The sequence below is a fragment of the Talaromyces rugulosus genome, chromosome V (genome assembly GCF_013368755.1).
Source record: "Talaromyces rugulosus chromosome V, complete sequence".
In the NCBI taxonomy this organism is placed as follows: domain Eukaryota; kingdom Fungi; phylum Ascomycota; class Eurotiomycetes; order Eurotiales; family Trichocomaceae; genus Talaromyces; species Talaromyces rugulosus.
The window spans coordinates 5,214,877-5,242,429 of record NC_049565.1 but is presented as its reverse complement, the minus strand read 5'-3'; the positions used below and the strand labels follow the sequence as shown (position 1 = coordinate 5,242,429).

Sequence of the window (27,553 nt, the reverse complement as noted above, 5' to 3'; positions counted from 1 at the left end):
CAACAAGTATAATCTTGGTGCCTCAGGCACCAGATTATCCACCCGCAGATAGTTTCCTTGTGGATCTCGTGTAGCGAGATCCCACACACATAATACACACCACTGATCCCATCCAAACCACCGAGATATAATTTTCTAAAAAATAATAATTACTTAGTGAAAATTAATATTGTTATATAATTATATATATAGAATAATATATTTTATCTTTAAACACATTATTTCAATAAAAATAGTGATATTCTCAACTACAAAAAATGGCCGACTAATAGATTCGATATTGTTATGGAGAATAAATTAAAATTTTGTAATAAATTTATTAGTATCTAGGATAGAGCCTCTTCCCCTACAAAACATGGTTTCATCCTCTAACTTCACATTCCAGGTGATGCTCCTGCAGCCGTAAAGATCTCTCCGCTCACAAATGTCGACGTTAGGTCCGCCAGATCTACATACATTGGTGCTAGTTGGACTGGCTGTTCCATACGGCCAAAAGGGACCGCGTTGGCTGCAATGTCCATCGTCTCCGTCGTGTGGCCAGAGGCTACCATGAAAGGCGTGTAGGTAATACCGGGTGCCACGCCATTAACCCGAATAGCCTTGTCCAAGAGCTGCAGTGAAAGGCCCCGTACCATGTGTGTGTGCTACAGCTCCTTGCTCGCGCCATAGACAACCCCGTTGGGTATGGGTTCGGCTGCCATATCAGACGTGGTAAATATGATACTCCCACCTCGGGGAAGAAGAGGCACAACCGCACGAGTCAGAAAGATGCCGGCGAAGACGTTGGTGCGGAATACTTGCTCAAGCTGAGCCGTTGACTGGTTAGAAATGGGTTGATAGTTTGGGCTATCAAGGTAACCTGAGAAGCTTATCGATTTGTTAGCTTTTCTCTCGACGGACCACGGAACTCCAAGTAGGTACCTACCTAGCCTGACTGACAAGAATGTCGAGGCCTCCAAGACACATGTGAGCTTCGTGGACTAGTTTAGCATAGAATGTCTCGTTGAGTAGATTGCCGGGGATCCTCTCGACTGTAAGACCCTTAGGTTCCAGCACGTCAACAAGTTCCTGTGCATCTGACTCCTCCGGCATGTAGTTAATCGCAACCTTGGTGCCTTCTCGGGCATACGCAATGGCAGTGGCCCTTCCAATACCTGAGTCACCACCTGGGATGAGTGCTCGCAGGCCGTGAAGCCGACCGGTTCCTTGGTAACTGTTTTCTCCACAATCAGGGGGGGTTTTGAATGTCGACTAGAGCACGGGGAAGTCCCCAGGTGGGAGACTAAGGCTCAAATTAGAGAAGAGATTGATTGGGTCAATGAGATGAACGTCATCTATATCTAATAGTGAGCAACCCCTATTATAGACGTGTCAAAACAATCACGGGTCGATGCATGCTGGTAAAGGCTACTTAGCGCTAGCTATTAACTGAATCAATGAAGTACATTATGTTGATGCATGCTTAGGTACTATAGGTAGGAGCATGTTAATTTATATTCTACAATATTGGTCTTTCTTCAGTTAAATGGACATATAACAATATTGTTATACTACTCTCAACAATGCTTTTCTTCCCTAACTCTTCCTCTCTAACGATGTGTCTACACTGTCGATCATGGTTAGGTCCGGGTTTGAGACAGCGGAATAACCAGGTATGCTGGAAAGCCGCAGCAGGTTCCGAATATCCGAATATGCGACCGGAGATCCAGCGCCAAGTCTAACTATGGTTCGGATTCCGATCGCTTATGATGGTTTAAACTTATAAGTCCGTCTGGTTGCAACCACAGACCTTATCCATGAGGTTAACGCCGCTTTGATGAAGATGAATAGTATTTTGAGCCAACTAATTAACGTAATCGGACACTGAGTTTGCCACTTCTTCTCAGAAGCGCGCTCCACATTGAATTCAAATCTCAGTAATAATTATACAAGTTAGAAATACAATTAGGACATCCTGTAATTTTACGCTCTGTAATACCACAACCACCGCAGCAAAATTGACGTCATACTGGTAATCCTTACCGGGACTAGTCCTAGGAGCCTTAGTATGGGTGACAGGCCTAGCAGCAAGATAAAAAGTGGTGGCAACGGGGGAGGTGGAATGCAATTAATGATAATAGAATAATAATAACCTAATTTAAATAGTACATTCATTTTACCCGTTAATGAAAGTGCATAGTCCGGTGTTAGCCCAATTGTATGAGATATAGAAGATTCATTGTTTCTGATTAGTTAGGGACAGTTTCAAGGATTCGAGATTATTCATAGACATTTAGATACGGTTTCTCCGTTCATCTCCCATCATCTGGTAGATGTATTGAAAAAAGGTGGTATTGTGAAGTTCACGATTTCTTGCTATCTATACTTAGAAGATATTAAAAACTGTTCAACAGTCTTAGCGAATACCTGACGCCACTGCATTTTTCGGGGAGCATGGTAACAAAGAAATTGCGCAAGCTGCAGCAGAAAGACTCTAAGTACCATTAACTGAGCCTTACTTTCTTCTCTCAGAAGCTGCTGCTTGTTCGCTTGTAGTTGGCTATTCTAGCATAACCATAGTTTCCAGTAATCCTCGATACTGTCAGACAAGCTCATTTTGTCTAGCGTCTATGCCTTTCATGTAAGATGGACCATTTCCCTCATGCAAAGGACTATCTTCAGGGCCCGTCTCAGATCTATTGCTATCCGATCGACGGCCAACTCTGTAGACCCTTGTAGGTGCTTCCCCCCAAGCCAGATTCCTTTGACTACTGTCAATGGGCACCCAACGCCTATCTCCGCTGTTATTACCGGCACAGGCGGAGGATTTCCCGTCTGAGGAGCGTAGGGATTTCAAGAGGGAGCTCAATGGCTGGGGCAATCCAATGCCGACGAATACTGCAGGGAACGATGGTGCGCAGCAGCAAATAATACTAGTGGCCATCTGCGTGATGTCCCAGATGGGGTCAACGATATTTGTGTCTGAAGGAGGCAGGTGTGTTAGCAATGGTCAACATCATCAGAGGGATTTCTCAATCCTTAAATTGATAGTATCCCCTGTGAGTTCTGGGTATATACTGACACGCAGCCGTGTATGACTCGGTAATCTTAATAAAGCCAACAATTCCAGATCTATAGAGATTAGCGTCTCACCTCCTATCTCAATCAACAATCTGAACATACAAGGTACCCAATGAAAACAGGACACCGATCCTGAGCTTTTCTCCCATGCTGATTTGAAGGTTAGAGATCACTTGGATCGCAAGAGCAAGCATGACGAAGTCGATCACGGAGTTGATCGTCTCACTGGCAGCCAGGAATACCAATGTTGATGCATTTGCCTCTGGGCAATGTCTTGTCCCAGGTGTATGCCACGGGCCAGCATAGCATCCACTTAGCCAGATAGGCCGAGATCGTCCAGAGAACCTGGACGATACCAACAACCCACAACCAGTGGGAGAACCTCTCATTAACCCAGAAGATACGGTGATAGAAAAAAAGGAGGCTCAGTTTAGCGAACAGCTGGTTAGGGCAAAATTGCGGGGACATAGCCCATCCAACCTGGAGCGAGGGTGAATCTTGGGATCTTGCAGACAGTTCTCTCATGACAACATGATGACTCACTTTCAGAATATGAATGGTCGTCGACGGGGGGCCCATCTCAAGCTCTATCAGACCTTGGCCGTTCAGGACGGTGAGAACTGTGGTGAGCGGCTGGGGTCAGCTTTACCCATCTTAGAGGAAGAAGCCAGTCTTCAGATCCTGACGACAATCACCGTGGCTTACGGTACAAGAACATCAAAGTGTAGACCAAGAAGAACACTAGGGCCACAAAAGCAAGCCAACTTTCGGTACCAATCACTCCCATGGTTTTCATCGAGGAGACAAACCGCAAGACTGTCGCCAGAATGCACAGCGGGACTGTCACCACACATAAGATGAATCCCCCAAGTTGTTGCGGGTCTTTTTGTACTTAAAGGGTCATTTTAAGAATCGTGCCGGCTCGCGGTCCTCTTTGCTGTCTGATTTACATAAATTGCAAAATGCAGACCAGAAAACTTTACATAGGAGCAGTGACAGTGTAAGAGAAGTGAAGTCCAATGTTTCGAGGTTTGTAGATAAGAAAATTGCTAGACCAAAGAAGGACTAAATGTTTCAAGGTTCGGCAGGAATTTCATGGTGTGAACTCGTATGTTTATTGAAGCTTACTTCTTCCGGAATAATTGGGGGCTTACATGTCAGAGTTCCAAAGTATCATACAAGACAGGGGTCTTCTTTCTGAGGAACATTTGCCTTCATGTAGATATTGCTATGTCACATCAAAGTTCACCAATGAGGTGCACAGTCTCGAGGAAACGTGAGCTTTGCTGCGGGGTTGGTTACCTAATAAGATGCACACTAGAGCCTATGAATCGGTAAAAGAAGTCTAAATTTAGTTAAAAGTTTCAGTTAAGATATTATAGTAATTAGAAAATATACCGCGGGGGGGGGGGGGGAGGGTAAGAAAAAGCAATACTAAGGGAGGTGTAATAATTAGGCGAACTTCATGCAACCCTAATCCCTGTTTTCCTCTGCATGAATACCACAACCACTTGCTAAGCAAGCCATTTAACTAGGGGACATCTCAGCAAGCTACTAAGCGGATAGACCCTCTTAGTTACCGGGGTATGCAGGTGGCATTGCTTTAGGGTTAGAGATCTAATCAAAAAGTCTCAAATATTCCACATTTTCAATCATAAGCCAACAGAATTGCCTCGATCTGTTAGCGGACTGGATAAAAACGAGTGAATTACATTTATGCCCACATTACGTATCTCCCTGCCGATCCCGTATAACCGGCCCCTACTACCTACATGTAGTCATCCGGGCCCGCGGCGTTTATAGCCTGGTTTAGTCACTTTCAGCAGAGAAACGTACGCGTAAGAAGGTACACGAAAAGAAATGCCTCTCCACAAGCCGCTAGTAATATATATTTGCTAATGGAGTACACGGAAAAACAGACTTATACTTTGCATGCCATATTTGTAATACGGAGATCCTTTGCAAGGCTATTAATGACCAGAAATTTTGGACAAAATAATGTTAGAATATATTGCAGAGTTGTAAAGCCATAATTTATCCTTTTGTTTATACGATAATTATGCTTTCTTTTGATTTTAATAAAGGTATAATGATAGACCACTGTTATTATTTACTAAAAAATTTTTAATTGTATTATTTCGCGGGAGATGATACATAAAACATAGTAATCTATGACAAAGCGCCAAAAGGGGAGAGGACATTCTTTTGCGTACCGATTTTGTCTCTAAAGATAGTTACCCCGGTTTCTCTACCTTTATTCTTCTTTGAGTTTTCATCCGAGTCCTTCCTAACATCTCCGATATGTGGCGTGAAGCTGTCGTAAGGACGTACCTGTTCTGGAGCTTGCTATTAGTACTGGCCACAGTGACCAATGCTGGGAACAGTTCGTGCAGGAATATTCCCGGTGATACCGGGGGGCCAACAGATTCTGAATGGGCACAACTTAACGAGACGGTAGACGGGAGGTTAATTGCTACTGTCCCTTTAGCAAGCGTCTGCCATACGTCGCCGTATCATGTCTTCAACGAAACAGCCTGTGCGGCTTTACAAGCAGACTGGGACAATGCTGGAGTCCAGTAAGTCGTCTAGCCATGAGCTTTTTATCTCAGATGTTGATTCTTTTGCTCTAACATGGTATCCCTGCATGCAGCGAACTGTACCCTGCGGACATAATGAATGTGGCATTTCAAAATCAGTCGTGCGATCCCTATACGCCAACTGACAGGCCTTGCGAACTGGGCAACTACGCTACCTATTCGATTAATGTCACGAGTGCTGATCATGTCATCACTGGCATCCAGTTCGCAAAGGAGAAAATATACGTCTAGTGATCAAGAATACAGGACATGAGTAAGTATGGAGTTTCACACTGACCTGCTTACTATTAATTTTCGGAAGCAAAGACGGGCTAAAACCTTCTCCCACTCTCTAGCTTCATGGGAAAATCCACCGGAAAAGGATCGCTCTCACTTTGGACTCATTATCTAAACACTTCTCAAATCGTAACGAATTACTCAAGCGATTACTACACCGGACCTGCGGTGAAGGCAGGTGCAGGAGTCATTGCTGGTTTTCTCTACAAGATTGTATTCGATGCGGGCTATCGCGTCGTCGGCGGCACATGCGCAAGCGTTGGCATTGCCGGAGGTTATGCGGCCGGGGGCGGCCATTCGCTCATTAATGGTCTTTATGGTATGGCTGCCGACAATGTGCTGGAGTGGGAGGTGGTAACAGCCCAAGGAGAACACATCATTGCGACACCAAACAACCAGTACTCAGACTTGTACTGGCCCATGAGTGGCGGAGGAGCCGGTGTCTGGGGGGTTTGTCATTTCCATGACGAGCAGGATTCACCCCGATGGCGAGATTGGCGGGGCATCGTTGACATATAACGGCTCGAATGTAGATGCCGATGTATTTTGGAACGCTATCGAGGCCTGGTATGCATACCTGCCGTCATACACAGATGGGCTGAACGGCGGCAACACCGTTGAGTTTGAGATCACCGCAACTACATTCAGCGCCATCAGCTTCACGATCCCTGGTGCTAGTACAAGCGACATCGATATTTTGCTTGACTCTTATCTGAAGCAGCTCCAGGACCTTGGTATAGAGTATTAATACTCTTCACACACCTCCCCGAACTACTACGATCACTTCAACGCCGACCTTGGGCCTCTTCCGTACGGGCCGTGGCCAGGCGATATCCTTTTCAGTAACCGTCTCTTTCCTCGTGCGGTGTCCGAAAACACCACCACCAACTCCGTGCTCGTGGAAACTATCAGGAACATGACGACCTATCAAGATGGGTACTTCTGGCTTGGATGCATGGGCGTCCACGTCAATAGCAGCACAGGCCATCCGGACAACGCGGTGCTACCGGCTTTCCGTGATGTCCTTGGCATTTGTACTACGATCGGCTATTGGAACTGGAGAAGTCGATCGTAGTTGACGCCATAGAACTCCTGTTTCCAGTTACCCTTATACCACGAATCAACTTCGTTCAGATAGGATCCAGAACCAGGTGTTGCAGCCTCGTAAGCTGGCTAAATCTCGTCCACGAGGTATGCCTTGCGGTCCAACATATCGGAAAAAGGGATTGTTCAGATAAAAGACAAGTATGATCCTGATCACTTTTTCTATGCTTATACGGGCATTGGGAGTGATTACTGGTATCCGGATGCGAGCGGAAGGTTGTGCGAATCATGAACCTCGGGCTCTGTTACATAGGTCACTACAAGAACGAGAGGGATGGAAGTATTACACAGGGTTTGCTTCCCAGTCAATTATTGATAGGCGTGTACGTGTTAGTGAGAATACAATTTGGTGGTATCCTCCCCAGGGCTTAACTTGTCTCAGCGTAATCTCAAAGGTGCAGGCCAGTGTAAATTTACCATTTGACCCGCCAATCGGTCTCGGAGGCGTTTGACTCACCTAGATTGGATTCACACATAGATTAATTAGTCCGTAGGTCATTCTCCATGGTTGTAGTGCTGACTGCCAGAGTGTTCTGCAGGTGGATGAAAACAGGCAAGAAAGGGAGAAACTGTATATGGTGGCAGCAGCCCAACAACACTAGACGGATTAAGACCCCAATTTATACAAGTATAGGCTAATTATACGGCTCATGTCAGCGCCATGGCTAAAAAGGGTGAATACACGCATGCGCGGGCAGCTTGTATGCGTACGCCGTATACAGTATTAATACTATGAATTTTATAGAATATCCAAGTAAAAGATTTCATCAATTTCTAACTAATTTTTCAACTATTTTGTCCTTCTTTTTTGTACTTTTTACTATCATATTTATAAAGGACAAGTGTAGCTATTTAGTAGTTTTTTAAATTATTAAAAATAACTATCATATAAAAATTAATCAAAAATCAGTTAAAATCTACATTCTAGTACAACAATAATGTACCACACGGGCCATTCGGCCCACTTTATCTTCAACAATCAATTTTAGCGCTCGTCGAATACTTATTGCACCCTACGCGAGTTAAAAGTCACATCGACTAGTAAGCCCTAGTGTGTAAATTAATATTTTAGTTTAGTATTAATATTTCTAGCTAGTTTACTAGTAAATAATTAATCTACAAAAAGAGCTAAATTAAATATATTATCCAATTTTATAAGTATATTATTCGATATCTATGACACATATATTGTTGCTATAGAAATGGCATTTAATTCTATGTATGTGAAAAAGAAATTATATTTTAGTGTATACACTATAAATTTCCTCTCTGCCTTGACTTTTGACGCGCACCTCCGTACCTAAGGTGTACTCTTGACGTACTTGTGGAGCCTGTGGCTAGCTATATCAATTCCTTGTCATCTCCTGGACAGGATATACGCTCTAACCACTCTCGACAGAAGAAACCCTGACAACAAGCTTACGGCCCTTGATACCACCTGCCATCAGCATGTGCAGCCCCGATGTTATGGCCGCAACCCAACTCTCTTTTTGGCTTCCTTCGCCCTTTTCCGGAACGATCTCCTGAATAGGGTGCGCCTGGATTAACCCCCCATCCAATAAACGCTGCATCTCCCCAGCCCAACGACGCCCTATCTCTATGGCAGCCTCAATTACCCCGCGGGTGTACGTCGACTCTAGCCCCCCGAGATCCACCGGCCGCCCCAGCATCTCATAGCCCATCACTTCCTTCACCACAACACGGCGCGTGCGCCATGCCTCGCGGAATCCTTCCAAACAGGCGTATCGACCGCCCGTGCGGGCGAGTGCGCCGAAGCAGAGCGACGCCGAGTCGGCGTCGGTGATGCAGTCCAGGGCATGCCGCAGAGGAGGCCCGTCAGCTGTCAGAGCACGGATCGTGTCAAGGCACTCGCTCAAGTTGGTGCCCGTGTAGAGAGAACCGTACTGACTGCACCGTACCCCATGGCCAGAGATGCAGACGCGGCTGATTGGGTCACGACGATCGGATCATAGCCAGACCTAGGGTCCGATGGGCTGAGGTTAGCAGCAAAACATCGACCGTCCGAGGGGGGTTGGTCTGGGGATGCAGTTTTTTTTGAACTCTTGGCCAACAAAGGTTGAATAGTTTGTGACAGAAACTTTGTTCAAAGAAAAAAAAAGAAAAGAAAGAAAAGAAAAACGTACAGGTTCAACAGCTGGGCTGCCATAGTACCGGTGGCCGTGCCGCCACCGTACACCAGAATAGGGACCTTCTTCTCCGCCGGCATTGAAGGAAGTCCTGGAAGCGCCAGAGCGTCCCTGGCAGACATGGCCAGAGCAACGGTCGACCAACCCACTCCCCCAAGTGCTGCCCCCTGCAGCTCCGTCCACGAAGAGGGCGCCCTCAGCAGGAGCAGCGCGTCGACAGCGACGAATTCGGCGAATGCGCCCGTGCGGTAAGCGAGTGTGTTGATACCTGCGTCGACCGGCGCATATGGAAACACAGTCCCGCATACTCTCGTGCCTAGCTGGCGAACAAGATCGAGATCTGTATCTTCTTTGCTATCTCCTGTAAGGTTACCCAGACGCTCCACGATTCCGCAGAAGTCGCAGCCCGCTCCATATCCCGGTCTGGGGAAATTCGTCACCATCTTATGGTCATTGGGATTCAGGGCGACAGATAGAATGCGCACGAGGACGTGGTAGGGCGATGCTAGGGCTGGAACCTGCTCGGCTGCGGACGCGGTGAGCGGTAACGAGCCCGGGTACTCTGCAATCTGGGACTGGATCATGGCCGTTTGCATTTGTGGTGTTCCAGCCATTTCGAAAATAACACCTCGGCGACGTTTTTTTTTCCTACAGTGCTATAATACGCTATGCTTCAGTCGGCCGATCGGTGCTTTCAGATGTCTAGGGTAACAGGATATTAGTATATCCGCAATTCCCGAAGCGAAGTGAGGCAGGTAGTTGATCAAGGACGAACCATGCTCTACATTACCCCTATATACCTCTCCAGGTCCACGTAGCGAAACTACCTAGGTATCTAACCAACCACAATGATGGATCCCAGGCGGGGGGGCACGGGATTGGAACCGCCGTCATCCTTGTTATGGTTGTGATTGAGGGTCCAGTTCAATAACCAGCTCTTCAGATGGTCACTAGGCAGTGAGCGGACCAGTCAACCGCCAGCCCCTGCTGACCTTCTTCAAGTTCGTTAGCTCTTCATTGTTGGAATTTATTCCATGGGGGCTAGAAATATGGGAAATATCGTTTCCCAACTGCCACCATTGTTGGCCAGGTAAAAAGAAACCCTGAACATGAAAAGTTGGATGCTCAGCTATTTTGAGGCTTTTTTTTTTAACATTCTTTTTCTCTTTTACGCCGGAACAACTAAACTGACAGAGAGACCAAAAAATATTGGGAGCTTACTACAGGATACATGGAACATCACGCTATTAATTTCATTGTGCGCTTTATGCAGCAGCGAATTTAGATAATATTGGATATAATTAACCGAAGTTCCTTGTCATCGCGCGTCGTAGTGGTATTGTTTACCTTCACACCTAAATGTACTGGCTCACCTGTTCCTCGCTCCACTGCCAAAACTTTCGCGTCGTTCCATTGCCTCCGTCGGTCTCAGACTTGGTCGCTTTTTCCCAGTCGCGACGAATTGGGCCGAATCGTCCGAAGGGGTTGACCAGACTCCCCGCCTTTTCAAGTGTCACCTCAGGGGAGAGACCAGCCCAAAGCTCGGTATACGCCCCATTGATGACAGGATAGTTAACAGATCCTGTAAAGGCCCTGAAAAGTGCACTCTGATGTCTGAAGAGGCCAGACTTGAGATTCCCCGGGTTCACGCCTAGTCCAATGATGCCTTCGGTCTTATATCGCTTCGACAACTCGAAGCCATAGATCCAGTCACCCGCCTTGCTGGTTCCGTATAGGTATTTAGCTTCTTTCTCTATATGGAACTCCAGGTTGTCCATATCGAGTATAGTGTCCTTTTCGGCAAAGATATCAGCGGCAAAGGAGGTCAGGAAAATGACCCGGACGGTGTTCGGCGGAGTTTCTTTGTCCTGGGTCGTCGCTACTAGAGTGGGAAGTAGGAGTTTGGTCAGGAGGAACGGTCCCAGGCAGTTGACACCGAAGTGCATCTCATGGCCCTGCACCGTCCTTTCCACCACCTTCTCGGGCCCCATATATCCGGCATTGTTGAACAGGACGTGGAGTCTTGACTCAGCGGCAAGAAACTTCTCCGTCGATGCTTTGATCGTACTCAGATCTGCGAGGTCGAGAACGAGCGGAACTAGTGTGCCATTGGATTTGGGCACCGCCGTTTGGATCTCTCGGATTGCTCTGTTGACCTTCTCCTCGGAACGCGCAGTGATGTAGACTTTGCCATTCTTTGAGTAGAGTATGCGTGACAGCTCTTTGCCGAGGCCAGAGTTGGCACCTGTCACGAAGTACACCTGGAAGGGCAATGCCGGTCTATCAGTTGTTCTGATGTGACCGTGATACACTTTATAAGCCCGGGAGCTAATCTTACCTTTCCACTGAGGTCAGGGACATTTTCCTCCTTGAAGGTTGGCTTTGGGGGAAATGTCGATGTCCACACGCTTGTGAGTGAGGGAGTCATTGCCGGTTTACGGAATTCCTAGCGACAGGAAGACAGTGGGAAAGCAAGTAAAACCAGGAAGTACGAGTTGAAGTATAGGTCCCTCATATGATGCCCGGTGAAGACTGAAGACAGGAGGGTTCAGTCTTCGGTGTGCTGGTTTACTGTCGGCGGACACCGCCTTGTAGTGAGTGACATGCACCCAAGGAGCCTAACTTTACGAAACAAAGAAAAAGAACGCCTCGCGGCCCCCACACCCTACCGCTCTAAATGATGGCAAATGCAGGGATGTGAGCACCTATTAATGGCCTCTAATCCTTGAGATTATCCCCTGACTGAGCACTTCGTAAATATGGCCAGGCTGACGCTAAACTACACGCTCCTATTAGCGGACGAAGCCAACACTAAACAGTACCAATACCGTAAGTTTTTGTTCGTAGATGGCATCTCTAGTACTCTGGTGGTTACACGCCGGTTATGATACATGTCTCATATGATATGCAGGCATCATGCACAATACTGTAAGTGAACATGGGTATAGAGGGCTGCTTCGGTTGTAGATCTACATACTATGGAAGGTCCAAGCGCAATATGAACGTTCCCTGGTATGCACGCGTCGAATCACCACTGCCAAATTTTATTTTAACATGTACTCTGTATGTACGTCGTGATGTCTCCGTCGCCATAAACTCAATTCAGTCAGAAATTAATCCTTCTGAAAGACAAATATCAAATGTTGACCTTTGATGTATTTCCCGGGTAAACTGCACACCAGAGTAAACTGCGCACTGCAAATCCGATACCAAATAGCCTTTTTAACTAAATTAAGAACATTGTGTAAGCTGGCTTTTAATAATTAAGCAGCAATGCAGGAACCATCAAAGCTTAACTTTCCCTAAAGGTGTACACATACAACGCTTGATAGTTACCAATATCGGCTATATATAGCCCAAGTTCCTGCTGCAATTATACAAAAAGTCCCGACATTTATCGCTGCACCTACAATATATCTTTTTCCAATTCTCATTTCCTGACCGGCCCATCCTGCAGCCGCATTGGCATGTGGGAAAGGCTCCTTAGGGACTGGCTTGCCCAAGAACTCACATAATGGCTCCCATCCGTCCTCAACTGTCCACTCTAGTAGCCGTTCCATGCCTACGAGTCCCCGAATCATGTTGCAATGTTCTACAGAACAAATACAGTAATTAGCGCAGGCTCTTAAAATTAAGAGGGGAGAATATCTGAAAAGGAACCTGTTTAGATGTAATCATCAACTTACCTCGATACACCCACTTCCCATTCCTCGCCATGCCTGTTTCGATATTTCCATCCAGCGCGCGGAACAAGCCTGGCCACATAAACCGCACAAAAACATGCCAAGCCCAGAAGCACTCCCGGCTTAGACACGAGAGTACCAAGAGTGGCCAGTGACCGTTGGAACGCATCAGAGTCGTCGTCGCGCTGTGATGCCACGCATCCAGGTCCTTGCGGTAATTGAGGATGACCTTCGCCTCTGGGTATGCGCCAATGAGCTCCGCAGCAAATACAGAGCCCGCTGCATCCGTCACGGCAACGGAGTGACCGATAAGAGGGTCAAAGTCCTCAGCTGTGAACGTAGTGTTGCCGTCAAGGGGCCCAAACCATCTTTCCGTGTTAACGATATCAAGGCATGGTTAGCCCAGAATGTAATCAATAGGAGCAGAACACAGCCGGGTCTGGATAGTTCTTACTTCTTGCGACACAGCTTTACCCACTGCTGGCAATAATTCGGCTGCTCATAGATGATATCCCACCCGTGGAAAGTATGGTCGTATCCCAATGTCAGGAGAGCGTGCTGCAGCGACTCTGTCCCGGAGCGAGGCATTCCTACGCACAGCACCTCCATGGGCTTGGTCCGCTTGCGTGGTGGCGGCTCGCGCATGGCATAGACATAGTCCTCGAGGAACCGAACGAACCAGTTGTTTACTGTAAACATTCTTCGGATTTGTGTGCACTGCGCACCGTCAGGTTGTTGATTCTATGTCGAGGAACATATGCTGACAGTGATCGTATGGAGGGTAGCTGAATGTTTTTAATCTGCTCCCACTTTTTCTTGCTCAACCTCCTGCGCTAGTGGACGCTAGTAATTTGTACGGTAATTGTAGTAGAATTAAATCAATAATAAGTTTTTAATACCCTCGCTTAAAATGCGAAGCCGTTCTGACTACTAAATAGGTATAGTAGTAGTGTCTTATTAATTAAAAAAATTAAGCATGGAGAATAGGAAACGGTGTCGCCATTCCTGCGTCGATACGCATCGTTATTGGCCTCCAAAAACAGCCCATTTGCCATGTAACAAAGAAGTCCTCGCGCCCAACTATCAAGGGGCTGTGCAAGATGGCTTTAATGCCCGAAATCAGTCTAGCCCCTTTCCCCCCCTCTCTATTCGCCGCATCTATACATGCGGGACTTTATTTTGGTCCAGACCTAACGGAGCACTTGGCCGACGGCCTATCCAACGCAATCAATATGCAAGTTCCATGTCAGTACTGTGTTCTAATCACCGAGAAATAGACGGACAAGGTGACATCGTCTATTTGGTATTCAGCTGGGCGGGCTAAAAGTAGGGAGTTGGAATGGTGTGTCACAGGAATCAATAGCGCTCAGCCAATCGATAAAAGTAGAAGGCGCTACTCACACAAGCAAATAAGTCGCCTATTCAGGACATCCTCAAGACAAGATATGTCTACAAGTAATTGGATTATTATAAACAGAAGACCATTACCATTATAAAGATATAAAAAAATTAGTATTGTAAAGCTCTTGGTCCAGTACAATGCCGACATAAATCTCTCTGGAGGTAATTACTCGAGCCCTCTTATCGCAGATGCAAGGGCGAATGACGAAAAGATTGTCCACTATCTTCTTTATAATGGGGGAGACATCGCGAAGGTCGATAATGATAATGATAAATGGACGCCATTCTTCTACGCCACTGCATATAAGAGTAATGATGTTGTTCGCTTATTGTCATCTTGTAATCCATCGCTGTCTATGTGGAAGAACACATTGCTTCGCCGCTATCTAGGTTCGTGAAAATCCAGCCAGCAAAAGATTATTTGAAGGATATTTAAGTCAGTATTCTGAGTTCGGTGAAATTAGTGACGATGGCCTAACTGTTAGTTGAAGTATGATTGCTTCCCCAATCTTTGTGTCTCTTACTTTAGCATATTAGAATTATCTCACTCAGTTACAATAGCTAGTGATCATCCCTAGTACACCTTTCTACTACAAGATAAGAGTTGACCACGCTCTAAACACAATGTAATTCAAACCTCTTCCTCATATGATCACAAAGCTAAAGTAGACAAACCCAGCAATATCTACATCGGCTTTTATAGCCATCGATCCCTCCCAGATAGTGATCTTCCCAGTCACACAATGGAATCCTAGGACTACAATATACAATATAGCCATACATTTGAAGGATGTCATCATCGCCTTATACCCCCAAATCCCAGTTTCGGTAGTAGCAACATAATCAGGTGTAGCATTGACTTTGGCTCTCATACAGCTTACTTTACAAAAAACAGCGTACATTTAGGTGAGTTTAACCCAATTTCTTGTTCACATTCCAGTATTTATTTAGAAACAAAAATTTAGATACATCGTTCTATATAATATCAGGAAGGCTCTTCCTTATCATCAGTCCCCAAGATGCCACGGTAACATCCAATTTCGGAAGAATACCATTTTATTGCGACTTTGAAAGACAAAAAACAAATACAATTCTTCAGTGAACCATAAACGAACAGTACTACCAAACCCTGCTTCTACTAGCAAAATATATCAACTCTAATCTATAGGTTCATCAGGGTTCCCCAAACACTCTATCGAAATTGCGCTGACGGACTAACAGTCTAACACTACCTCCACACAATCGCAAATCCAATCTTCTTCACCAGTTATCAAGAATGCCGCTACAAACATGCCAAATACGGTAAACAACACAACGAATAGGAGTATCTAGCCCATAATCTTGACTATAGCTATTTCTAGAGCTTGTATTGTATCTTAAACTATAAAGTGTAGCTATTATTTGTGTAGATATATGTGCCTAAATTCGATAAAATACTGCTAGGACACTTTATGTCAATCAATGTTGATCTACTATTTGTAGGGTCTATTGTAATCAATAGTAACCGGAATTCTGATGTTTGCCGCGTTGACGTATGTTTAAGTTGGTTTAATATCGGCTAACATATATGAATTGTATTTATTAACTTATATTTCAGTATAATTAATATGTTGAAAATATTCAAAGATATCTAGATTCCTGATAAGATTAGGTATAGACTTAGTAGTTGTACATAAATATACTCATATTTTTATAAGTTCTGAAAATGATAAAGGATTAGTATTAGTAAATAATATGATTAAAAAAAGCTGATTTTATACCTGACATTCTTAGGCTAAAAAAAACTATTGTTAGTGATACCAGTTCTTTAATAATGAATTTATCTTTATTCTACAGATAAAGTGTATATAAATTACTACTATAAATTTTGCGCAGTATACTCAGCTTCTCTTACTATTATTATACGCGGTAACAGAGCAGATAGGAAAATAACAAGAGGCACTAGGTTTTTTGGAGAATATAGAAACTAGGCATGAAAAAAGGTATATAACAGGTCTTAGTAATTGTTGCCTGGCCATTCAGATAAAGGAAGTTTTAGATATTAAAGACTTGCGTCTTATCTTTCCAAAGTGGGAAATCATCTCTAATCCCTGCACTATTTATACATGACAATTGCTTGCTGATCATAAAAAGCAATTGCCGTGCATGAGTTTCAGCTGAGGCAGCCACCTGCATAGCGGCTGCGATATTAAAGACTGCGCCACTGCTGTCAAGGGTTCGTTCCGCGGTGGAAGCATACCTCTGTAATTTTGTCAAATAAAATACTGACAAGAATCGAAGTCTCCATGTCGGGGCCCCTTGGCAGTGCATAGCACTATCTTGAACTAGTTATAAAACCAAGCGACAAAGCGGGCTGTACGCCGATGTGATTCCCACTACATTTTCAACATGAATCGCAGAGTTTCCATTTTATAAGATGTTCAGCCGTAGAATATTCAAATACCATGTTATTTGATATCATTTCTGTATTCACGTCTTGTACTGATCGCCACTTATATCATCTTCAGGCGCCCTGAAAACTTCTATGAATGGCTGTGATATGGGTACAGATCACGTGGAGAAGCTTGGTGTTTCCTATGTAAAGGGCTGTGCACCCCATGTTACAAAGGTTTTCATAAGATTACGTCCCCGCATGTTTAGTGTTATCGCCAAATAATCTATATAGCATTTCTATGGTTCTTGGTCAACCTTAGAAATAGCCCTAATCAAATTTCAAAAGAAGAGTGTCACTAGACCAGGACGGTAGTTGAGTTGCCGGCCCGAGGTAATAGTGAAAAAAAACTAGGCCGAACCATCCCATCGGCACGGAGCTAAACTATAACGGACGGCCGGTCCGAACATCAACAACACGAGTTCGAGTTAAAGCCGATATGGTGTAGTGAAAATAGGGAAATTTTTGAAATTCTTATTTTTTAGAACCCTTTGTATGTAAAATAACGAAAATGCGATGTCTGGTTGATTGAAATATTGTATAGCATGGCCAGCTCCAAAGGTATATCGAGCTTGTTCTTCAAACTTTATGTTCACCCCAAGTGTACCAGCCATGTGATTCTTGGCGACTTTTTCGGGAGACAATCTCAAAAAGGTAAATGTGGCCGTGGGATAATCACTGCCAAGAGAACCTTAACTCAAACCCACGTTCTCTTCTGACCCACCGAGCATAAAAATAACAATTTACACCCTAAAAATTTCGTATGTTCGGGTTGAACTTGCGCCGAGGCAACATTCTACAAGTCATGTATTAACGTTGATCATTGCTAGATTCCGTTGTTGATAGAATAAGTCAGCCAATGACCTCTCGCATTCTTATACTAAAGAACTTTATATGGTAGCTCATCCTATTGAAAAGTCCCTTTACTATTTCTGGATGTATTATTGGTTTCAAACCATCCACTTTGGCCCATTATCACCAGCTCGTTCATTAACAAATCCTTTGGTACTGCGGTACCGGGCTTTATTGCATTTACAAGCCTAACCGATGATCGGGTCTACCATGGCGGAGAAACGGCCGGGTGGCAGGTATGGGTATAAAAGGGAGCTGCAGGCAGACGTTTAGTTACTTATAATCCGTTCATCTGCTAAAATTTCATTTTTCAAGCTGAAGACATCATCATGCATTTAACGATTCCTATACTTCTCTCTGTGGCCATGGCACTTGGTTACGCTGTTCCTGCTAGTAGCTTGCAGGCTCGGGGTAAAGTTTCCCCCCTGCCCTTCTTTGTCTACACCTCACCTAAAGTCATTGATTCTAGATATCTTGGCGAACGAATTGTCGCAGTTCAAGTTCTGGGCCCAATATGCTGCCGCTGCCTACTGCGAGGAAAATTACATAGGCCAAACCGGCTCTAAATTAACCTGCTGGGCTGAAAACTGCCCTCTAGTTGAATCTGCGGACGCAACAATTGTTTATGACTTTTCTAAGTAAGTTAGAAGTAACATAATGATAAGATATCAAGCTAATGTGTTCAAACTACGTCAGTATTACTATTACCGATACATCCGGATTCGTGGCGCTAGACAAAACCACCAAAGCAGTTATATTATCCTTCCGCGGTTCATACTCCGTTCGTAATTGGATCAGCGATGTCACCTTTCCACATATTGCACTCAATCTCTGTGACGGCTGTTTTGCAGAACTCGGGTTTTGGAGTTCATGGGAGGTAGTGCGGAACCCCGTTTCAGCGGTCATTAACGAAACACTGAGTATGTATCCGGACTTTGAGCTTGTCGTTGTAGGACATAGTCTCGGTGCCGCTGTGGCAACCCTTGCAGCGACCGATCTCCGCAGCAAGGGGCATACTTCAGCTGCGTTGTACGCCTTCGCCGCACCACGGGTAGCAAATCCAGCATTAGCACAGCATATTACTATGCAGGGAAACAACTACCGGTTCACACATACCAGCGACCCAGTTCCGAAATTACCACTACTATCTATGGGATATGTGCACGTGAGTCCGGAGTATTATATTACATCACCGAACAACGCTACTGTTTCGGTGGAGGATGTTGAGGTATTGAAAGGCGAGGTCAATTTTGAGGGGAATACTGGCACCGGTTTACCATCATTGGAGGATGTTTCAGATCATCATTGGTATTTTGAGAGGACGGATGGATGTATAGCGCCTGGCTTGCCTTTCCGAGCGTAGGCAACTCACTGTGATATGTCAATGTGTTCCAACACGCACAATAAGTGAATAAAACAGGAAGAATTTATTTTTGCAGTAATTTTCACAAAGGATCACTAGTCTTTAGTTTTAAGCTTTTAGCAAGAGAAAACCTTAGCATTAGATGATCTAGCTTTACACAGTATATAGTATATACTACAGGGAGATTTAAAACTACCTTTACTGTCATGGACCTGGTGTTAAAACTTATCAACTGATCTTTACCAGAGTGAATAGTTGTTGGTAGTATTCTACTAAATGATTTAAATAGATATAGATAAACTAAGATTTCAGGACTATATTATATAAATAAGAGGATAATAAGAGGATAACTTTTTAACAAGCTAGATAAAATATAGATTAAATTTTATGTAAAATAAAGTACATGTAAGGCGGGTGGTGTCTGGAAGGACTATATATGAGGGTGTTGGAACCTACTAGGAAGAGAGACAATATAAAGTAAGAATGATATAAGGAATAGTTTATATTAATTTAAGACAAGCCACTTGAGGTTCTGTATCCTTAAGGATAGAAACTCAACCGTATAAATATATTCTGGACGGAATTTGATTTCTTAAGTTGTATTCCGCAAGTATGAAGGGTAATTACTTTCTTTATAATCAATTGATGTGTTTTTTGTGCTATATCAACTCAACCTGGGGAGGATATGTAGGCCGCGGCAAGCCGGATCAGGCATTCCTAAGCCTGGCATTTCACAGTATAATTAAACTATTTTACATTCTATTTTATTAGCATTAGCAGCTATAGCTATTAGGGGCTCTAAGTCTCTAGTACTCTACTAATACCCTAATTAGCTTAGTATAAGGAGCTTATTTACACTTCTCTTCTTTTATTATATAATTAAGACACTGCCTACCATACGTGCTGCTAGCCAATAGGGCTCACATGCGTGAATGAACAAATCAATCCTCACCACTCTTTAAACCAAGCCGGCGCCCCAGCAATCCCCTCGCCTACATCCAGTGCAAGCACAAAGCGACAAGTAAAATTATAGGTGGCGACCGTAGCCGTAATCTCAGTAATCTCCTGTGAGCTAAAACCAACATCCCTTAGCTGATAAAATAGCTCCTGTGGCACCTGAACAGTGGCTGTCATGGCATCCGCGTATTGAAGGACAGCCCATTGGCGTTCGCTCAGGGGACCCTTGCTTGTCGGGTTGCGTTGCTTGATAACTTCAATCATTTCCTAGCTGATGCCTTCAATTTTACAAAGGATATCCTCGTGCGGTTTCCATTCGACCCAGGCGGTGTTCAGTCGGATGGTCGACATATGGCTATTTCCTTGATGTCCTCGCTTAGCGATGTTTGGGTGCGGATGGCGCCAAGGAGGGAACTCCAGCCTGCAGTAAGAATACGCTAACACGGGACCTTTGCTAGAACAATGAGAACTGGCTTGAATTCCATACCATCTGCGACCTTGGGGGCATGGGGGAGTGTGCGATCAATGCCGAGAAGCCCGGCTGGGCCCCGACGGGCCCTGATACGATCGCAGACTTGCTGGTCCTCCTCAGATAGATTTGATGGAGGGTCCGGGATGTATTGGAGGCGCATTTTGATGTCGGTTTATATACGAATCTGAGTATTTCAGACGATAGTAAGGAGTTCTCTGGGGTGAATGTTTATATACCAGTGAGTATAAAATGGTACAGTTTGATAATGGTGAGTTTAAAGATAAACCAACGTCCTTTCTCATCCAAGATAGGCTTCAATGTAGTCAGTCCAGAAGCAGTGGTCCAATCCCTAGGCTGGAATGCCCTTTTTGACTTCGGAGGCTTAAATGGCGAGACTTTCGGTGCCGAAGGTTTCTTTACTACATACACTCTCACTGATTGGCTAGATTGTACCATTCACCAGGCCTTTGAGTATGCTGAAGTGTTGCACGATATTTTTCCGCATTGCGATCACCGAGACCCGGTGCATGGCCGGTCAAACAAGCGACGCTTCCCCAACTATATATATCAACAGAACGTATAAATATACACAATACAATAGATTATGGCGTGTCTATCAAAGCCCTCTTAATCACTATCAGCAGAGCAGATCGCTTTAGCAGCAGACAAATGCTGATTATATCGGGTAGGATAAGCAGATCCTTGAACCTTCTGGCATAGGTCACCAACATTCATGGTCTTCCATCCACTAACCCCCTTCATCTTGGCGAAGAACTGTGCGGCGGACTTCGCAGGATCCATGTCGGCAGCGATATCGGGATAGTACATAGCGCGTTGTTGGAATATGCCAATGCTATCGTGGTCGCTGCCAACCGCGTCGTATTTGTAGCTCATCGAAGCTGGGACAGCCTTGTTTGCGTAAACTAAAATGCTCGACTGTAGCCCAATTAGTAATAGTTACTAAAAATGAGACACATAGAGACGAGTGGGATCGAGGCCTACCTCAGTCAGAGCAGTTGCAATGCCAGCTAGACAGCCCTGGTGACCAAGACTCTCCCGTTTGGCCTCCGCGATAATGGCTCGGGCGTGGGACGATTGTACAGAGTTGAGACCCGGAAGATTTCCATCGCTGCCACCGCCACCACTGCTGCCACACTTATCAGTGACGTAGCCACTAGTACCAGTGCTAACGTAGTAATCCGCGACGTAACAGCTGTCTTTAGTCAGATCCCAGAGGACATCTCCATTAACGTCGGTTCCAGGAGCCTGGCATTTGATTGAGACCTCTTCACCCTTATTGTAGGTCTTTAAAACTGAGTAACCGGTTCCAGGCCCCGAGCGACAGTGAAGTCCATCAACCTTAACGGGATACGCGTTCGAGATGGGGAGAATTGTCGCAAGGGACAGTGCAATGAGCGAGGTGGCAAGCATTTTCAAAGGTTAAGCAACTGGTTCGAGCTATGCAAGACGCGTTGAAGATTACTTTTGCATATTTGGAAGATTCAATTTTGTATTAGACGATTACGCGAATTGAGAAGTGGGAGGGAGGATGTGGCCTTCCCTTTTATAGAGGACACTGTTTCATTTCCAAGGTTCGTTGGGGATAATTCCCAAAGATCGTATTGAGACTCATCCTCACGTCCAAGATATGGTATCTCCGATCATGCGGATATGGTATCAGCTGTTGAACTGCAGCATGTTCGGAGTGAGGGTGTTGATGCCAAGCGTCGTCGATCGTATTCCACCCTCACATTGTTGATTTAGCCTCTCTTATTCGTTCGTATTCAAAGTGTCCGCAAATTGATTTGCAGTGGGGGGCTGAAACTTATATTGGATTACAGAGTATGATAACTAGAGAGCAGATTAAGGTTCGGATGCTCGTGTTACTGCGCATAAATAAGGCTACAAATCCGCATACAGGCAAGGGGCGATTCTAGCCACCAATCAGCGATACATGTGAATATTTGGGTTACAGTGGCGTTTCTTGTTTCATGTTTCACAGTGGTAATTGTGGCTTAGTTCCCGCCCACGATATTCACGAACAATAGCCTGGTCTTGTCATTTCGAGTCCAAGCCCACAGAAGTAATATTGAACCTGGGATTTTCCGCCGTCCATCACTATGGTTGGAACAATCTGACTCGGATGAAAATGTTATTCCCACTATGGCCCTGGCACAAGATGTATAACGTCACTGGATGGTTGATCAAATAGCGACACCACGTGCTTTGAGAGCAACTCAAAAATATAAGCGTCTTAGGACCCGAGAAAATAGATCCATGTAATGTTCCATTCCCTCAGGAACCGACCTATTAGTCAAAGCTCTTCTCTTCATTAGCTATCTAACAGGCCAGTTGATCACAATACGATTATTCACAAAGAAAGGATAGTTTCTCAATACGAGCAAAGGCCATGGTCGATAGCAAAATGAGGCTGGATGAAAACCAATGTAACAACAGGCCGCCACCAGTCTTCTATCAAATATCCACTATGCCTACTACGTAGGTCAATTTATTTAGCTTGCAACAAGGCAGAACACGAGAATGTGGTTATCCATGAAACCGACCCGTATCTCTAGTCACATTGTAATTTTGATACGAACTTTAGCTCTCTTCATTATACCATTTAACAAGGCTTAGAAAAACGGCCGCACACTACGATGACAGAATCGGAGCTCCAATACGAGATTTCAGCTGGTCCTAGGATAACGCGTGCTGCCCCTGTTGAAAACATCAGTTGACTCTAGTCGTACACATCGATGGCATCCATTCATCTTCACTGAGATACTTAAACGAAGAATATGTACGTCTATAAAAGCAATTTGTCTCCCATGATACTACCAACATAATCATTATCATCTATACAGTCATACAGATCCAATCGACGCTCACACACTCAAAAGAAAAAAAAAAGGAGAAAGAGTTCATGACCTTGCTAATTAAATATATACAAACGCATCATGTTATATATTACATTCTTCACTGTTTCCGTCGCGGCCGCAATCTCTGTGGTCAGCGCCTATCCTATCGATGCAGAGGGTGTCCACTGCCGTTCGGGGCCTGGAACTGGTTACTCGATTGTGAAGACCTACAATAAGGGTAAAGATATCTCGATTAAATGTCAAGCTCCTGGGACCAACATCAATGAAGATGTCCTCTGGGATCTAACTGAGGACGGCTGCTATGTAACCGACTACTATGTGAAGACCGGTTCCAGTACCTATGTGACCAGCCAATGCCCTAGCGGCGGCGGAGGAGGAGGCAGCGGCAGCGACAGCGGCGCTAGTATTGTCGATGCCGCTGAGAAAGAGAAAGGTCTCCCATACGTTTGGGGAGGTGGTGGATGTAATGGTCCTTCTGGAGGTGGATTTGACTGTTCTGGCCTGACTCAGTACTCTGTCTGCAAGGCCTTGAACAAAGAAATTCCGCGCACAGCTCAGACTCAATATGACTCGTCAATGGGCAAACATCTTCCCCGATCAGAAGCTAAAGAGGGCGATCTCCTCTTTTGGGCCGAGGGCGGTGACTGCAAAAACAGTGTAGCGCATGTCGGAATTTTCATTCGAGATGGCTTGATGATTAATGCGGCTCACACTGGAACTCCAGTTCGAGAGCAGTCTATCTGGACAACATACGGAGGAGAGAGCATTTGCCCTGATGCTGTGAGGTAAGCGTCACGCCGTTCCTTCTCTTTTAAATTCAAATCCAAGCTAACGCTGCGCACAGGTTTTGGTGAAGATGATGTTTTGTATATTTGAATTCCCTAAGGTTCACTTTTCCAACGTGCCTTAGATTATCAATTTATATGTAGATGCTTATAGCTGTTGTCAAATAGTTGTCAATGAATATTCAATTTCATGTGTATATATAATGTTCGGTATCAATGCCTATCATAATGTAAAAGCAACAAACAGTCTATTGATTTAATTTTACTAATTAATAGTCTAATATATTATTTATATAAATTCAAAAGATTATTAAAAATTATTAAACTACTAGGATTATTTTTTAATATAATATAAAAAGAGATTCTAGTCTTATACGATTATACCTTAGATACAGATATTATAGTTTTGTTATTATATTGTGGAATGACCGAGAAGCCAATGAATTTTTGGACAGTAAGGTGACGTGAGGAATTGCGTCGTAATTCATAATAAATGTGTAGAGATATACATCATATACTTGAGAATAATGCATTACGTAGAAGTCTCCATACACTCGATTAGCCCTGAGTCGTGTAAGATCAACACTCATGTAACATGGCGGGCTTGGCATGGGACTACTAAGAACACGATGCCCGAACACGATGCCCGAATACGATGCCCGAATACGATGCCCTATGCGAATGTAGATGAATACGAGCACGTGCGGGACTATCGGAACTAATCGAGTGGAAAATATGAAGCAACACTACCATCATCCTAAAATTATATCTATATTTAGAAGTGAGTTAACTGCAATGTTGATCTGATTGGTGTGTACCTAAGGCTGGGATTGTATTGTTAACTCTTGGTAGGTTGCTTGCGAAACGTAGCATCTCTTTCAGATGGACATGACAGCTGTAGAAGTTTTCGGATGAGAAGGAATTAAACCTACTTGTCCAAGCACTAGATTGAAATACAGCTTAAAGAGCTTTGAAGCTCTTTGAAGCTCATCCGACATTAAAATTTCATAATATTCATTATCGCTTCCTTCTTTAGGATATAATCTCATCTAATTCCTAATCTTATATATTTTGTTTCTATTAAACAATTTCACACAGTATGAAGTTGCTAGCAGGCATTGCTACCTTCATCGGGGCAGTTTCACTTACCGCTGCGATAGTAGACGACCCAGCAAAAAATACGACGCCATATATGGATTCCTTCCCACTATTTCGAAGTTCCAACATGGCCAACCCTGATAAGCTGTCAAGCGGGGTGGGATTTCATTCGTTCAGAATTCCAGCTGTGGTGAGAACCAGCACTGGACGCATTCTGGCATTTTCCGAAGGCAGACGATGGAGTAACCTGGACTATGGCGACATCAACCTCGTCTACAAACGAACTAAGACAACAACCAATAATGGTGCTACAAAAGAAGACTGGGAATCGCTGCGTGAAGTTATAGGAGCCGGTGCAGGAACCTGGGGCAATCCGACACCAGTCGTTGATGGTGACACCGTTTATCTCTTTATGTCATGGAATGCAGCCGGCTACAGTCAAAATGGTGCTGATCTCGCCGACGGAACTAGTACCAAGAAGATTGACACTACGTGGGGGGGTCGCCGTCATCTATATCTTACTAAGAGTACTGATGACGGGAACACATGGTCAACTCCGCAGGATGTCACGCTTTCTCTTACGCCAAATAATTGGGCGTGGGACGCAGTTGGCCCTGGAATTGGCATCAAGACTACGACCGGAGAGCTTGTTGTTCCAGCTCAACGGCGCAACGTAATCGGAAGAGGCACACCAGGTAATCGGACTTGGTCAATGCAGCAACTAAGCGACGGCGGCTCAGAAGCGACCATCTGTCAAACCCCAGACGGGAACCTCTATCGTAACGACCGTCCCGGAAAGGCAGACTATCGTTCTGTTGCACGTGGGACGTTGACCAACTTTGGAACATTCGTAGCCGATACTGGCCTACCCGATCCAGCTTGTGAAGGTTCAGTCCTGTTATATAATCTCGCCTCATCTGCTGGGCCTGCGCGAGTGATATTCATGAACTCTGCCAGCCAAGACAGTCGACGACAGATGCGTGTCAGGATTAGCTACGACTCAGACGCAGGGAAGTTTGATTATGGCCGCAAACTTAGTGACGATTCAGTATCTGGAGTAGGGTACGAAGGTGGCTATTCAAGCATGACCAAGACGGCAGACGCAAAGATCGGTGCCTTGGTAGAAACAGACTTCTACAATGCGAAAGGAGGAGCAGACTCACATAGGGCAATCTTGTGGAGACGCTTCAATCTTTCTTGGATCCTCAATGGTCCAAACAACTAAAACTATATTTCCTTGAGACTTGTAGTATGTCCCTCATTAATTAATCTTTCATTCTATCTAGTTACATATTCTATATGCGATAAGGATTTGTTAATAATAAAGTGTACTGTATTCTAAGGATGTTATTTTCAACATAGAATTGAAGAAAAAAAATACTTATCATGATGCTTTCACTCCATATTTATAATTTTAGATACATTGACCATCTTGGCTTTGTCGAACATTTTATGTAGACTACCGATACAGCAAGAGAGATTCCGCTACTTGAAAAAATGGGAACTGTATAACCGAGCCATATTATGGCTCAGTTAATGAAAATCCATTATTGATATTCCTGTCTATTCACATCAGGCAGTGTGCTGTGCTCTACAACACTCAACCTAGCCTGCTCTGCATTCCCGAAGGCGTTGGCTATCAATGTTTTGCAGAGTAGTTATTCTACGGCACTAACATTAAGGTGCTCACAGTATGTATGAGTAATTTTAAATTACTACCCTTATTCGTTGTTGATATACCAAGGTTAGAATAGGGTCATATTTTGTGTGCTTTTAGATGGGCCTATCATAATGCAAAAGGGTGGTACTGGTACTGCCATTTAATCTTAGTAATTGATAATAATCATTATTAATTAGTAAATAAATAAAGTGTAATATAAAAATTTAATTAGAATTAGAACTTAGAAGTGGAAAGAAAATAGATCTTATTGTCAGAAAGCTCCTGTAAATCCATGTGTGGATAGATCAGCAAGCCGACTCGGCACCGAGTCGGATCCTGCAGCCAATAAGGAAGGGGTTTAGTGTCCTTGGGAACTCTGCGCGTCCTTCCGGACGCGCCCATATATAGATTCTTATGTACACAAGCAGCAGAGTACTTAGTGGTTAACCAGCAATACTACTATCCAGTTACATCCTCAGGCCATTGCCGGCCGCTCCCCACTAACATGCTCCATTCTAGTGCTCTAGACCTCACCCAGTTCAACACTTATCCATGTAAATAATCCTAAGTTTTGTTAGTAAAAAATAACCCTAATGCCAAGAATTAAATGATTTCTTCCCAAGATCACTTACATATTTCGGTTAGATTAGTGTGTTATAAATTAAAAGAATTAACTACTTTTTCTTGATTTAAAATACAATATATAGTGTTATATAAACATATAAAGAAAATAGTGATCAAAAATCAACTTTTTTTTCTCCCTGTCCACAACTGGCATATTGGTTTCG

At 44.3% G+C, this 27,553-nt stretch overlaps 11 protein-coding genes across 11 annotated transcripts; 5 read left to right on the top strand and 6 right to left on the bottom strand.

The window, feature by feature from the left end:
* Window positions 1–644: 644 nt before the first annotated feature.
* TRUGW13939_10332 (uncharacterized protein) lies at window positions 645–1,251 on the bottom strand (the record flags this gene model as incomplete). Its single annotated transcript, XM_035493444.1, has 2 exons — window positions 645–867; window positions 926–1,251. Coding segments are annotated over 2 exons (549 nt in total), but the record flags the coding sequence as incomplete, so codon positions are not given.
* A 1,505-nt stretch (window positions 1,252–2,756) lies between these two features.
* Window positions 2,757–3,311, top strand: TRUGW13939_10331 (uncharacterized protein; the record flags this gene model as incomplete). Its single annotated transcript, XM_035493443.1, has 2 exons — window positions 2,757–3,038; window positions 3,183–3,311. 2 exons carry the CDS (start codon window positions 2,757–2,759, stop codon window positions 3,309–3,311), a joined length of 411 nt encoding a protein of 136 aa, XP_035349336.1.
* TRUGW13939_10330 (uncharacterized protein) lies at window positions 2,913–3,941 on the bottom strand (the record flags this gene model as incomplete). Its single annotated transcript, XM_035493442.1, has 4 exons — window positions 2,913–2,923; window positions 3,062–3,111; window positions 3,163–3,405; window positions 3,766–3,941. Coding segments are annotated over 4 exons (480 nt in total), but the record flags the coding sequence as incomplete, so codon positions are not given.
* Window positions 3,942–5,996: 2,055 nt separating this feature from the next.
* TRUGW13939_10329 (uncharacterized protein) lies at window positions 5,997–6,681 on the top strand (the record flags this gene model as incomplete). Its single annotated transcript, XM_035493441.1, has 2 exons — window positions 5,997–6,331; window positions 6,408–6,681. The coding sequence occupies 2 exons, from the start codon at window positions 5,997–5,999 to the stop codon at window positions 6,679–6,681; spliced, it is 609 nt and encodes a 202-aa protein (XP_035349334.1).
* A 1,738-nt stretch (window positions 6,682–8,419) lies between these two features.
* On the bottom strand, window positions 8,420–9,798 carry TRUGW13939_10328 (uncharacterized protein; the record flags this gene model as incomplete). Its single annotated transcript, XM_035493440.1, has 2 exons — window positions 8,420–8,945; window positions 9,182–9,798. 2 exons carry the CDS (start codon window positions 9,796–9,798, stop codon window positions 8,420–8,422), a joined length of 1,143 nt encoding a protein of 380 aa, XP_035349333.1.
* A 741-nt stretch (window positions 9,799–10,539) lies between these two features.
* On the bottom strand, window positions 10,540–13,566 carry TRUGW13939_10327 (uncharacterized protein; the record flags this gene model as incomplete). Its single annotated transcript, XM_035493439.1, has 5 exons — window positions 10,540–11,445; window positions 11,523–11,630; window positions 12,595–12,776; window positions 12,871–13,235; window positions 13,322–13,566. 5 exons carry the CDS (start codon window positions 13,564–13,566, stop codon window positions 10,540–10,542), a joined length of 1,806 nt encoding a protein of 601 aa, XP_035349332.1.
* Window positions 13,567–17,880: 4,314 nt separating this feature from the next.
* On the top strand, window positions 17,881–18,914 carry TRUGW13939_10326 (uncharacterized protein; the record flags this gene model as incomplete). Its single annotated transcript, XM_035493438.1, has 3 exons — window positions 17,881–17,962; window positions 18,021–18,189; window positions 18,248–18,914. The coding sequence occupies 3 exons, from the start codon at window positions 17,881–17,883 to the stop codon at window positions 18,912–18,914; spliced, it is 918 nt and encodes a 305-aa protein (XP_035349331.1).
* A 948-nt stretch (window positions 18,915–19,862) lies between these two features.
* TRUGW13939_10325 (uncharacterized protein) lies at window positions 19,863–20,503 on the bottom strand (the record flags this gene model as incomplete). The annotated part of the gene is made up of 2 exons (XM_035493437.1): window positions 19,863–20,125; window positions 20,314–20,503. The coding sequence occupies 2 exons, from the start codon at window positions 20,501–20,503 to the stop codon at window positions 19,863–19,865; spliced, it is 453 nt and encodes a 150-aa protein (XP_035349330.1).
* Window positions 20,504–20,970: 467 nt separating this feature from the next.
* On the bottom strand, window positions 20,971–21,774 carry TRUGW13939_10324 (uncharacterized protein; the record flags this gene model as incomplete). The annotated part of the gene is made up of 2 exons (XM_035493436.1): window positions 20,971–21,279; window positions 21,346–21,774. The coding sequence occupies 2 exons, from the start codon at window positions 21,772–21,774 to the stop codon at window positions 20,971–20,973; spliced, it is 738 nt and encodes a 245-aa protein (XP_035349329.1).
* A 1,526-nt stretch (window positions 21,775–23,300) lies between these two features.
* Window positions 23,301–24,082, top strand: TRUGW13939_10323 (uncharacterized protein; the record flags this gene model as incomplete). The annotated part of the gene is made up of 2 exons (XM_035493435.1): window positions 23,301–24,007; window positions 24,079–24,082. The coding sequence occupies 2 exons, from the start codon at window positions 23,301–23,303 to the stop codon at window positions 24,080–24,082; spliced, it is 711 nt and encodes a 236-aa protein (XP_035349328.1).
* Window positions 24,083–25,199: 1,117 nt separating this feature from the next.
* Window positions 25,200–26,330, top strand: TRUGW13939_10322 (uncharacterized protein; the record flags this gene model as incomplete). The annotated part of the gene is made up of 1 exon (XM_035493434.1): window positions 25,200–26,330. One exon carries the CDS (start codon window positions 25,200–25,202, stop codon window positions 26,328–26,330), a length of 1,131 nt encoding a protein of 376 aa, XP_035349327.1.
* Between the last annotated feature and the right edge of the window lie 1,223 nt (window positions 26,331–27,553).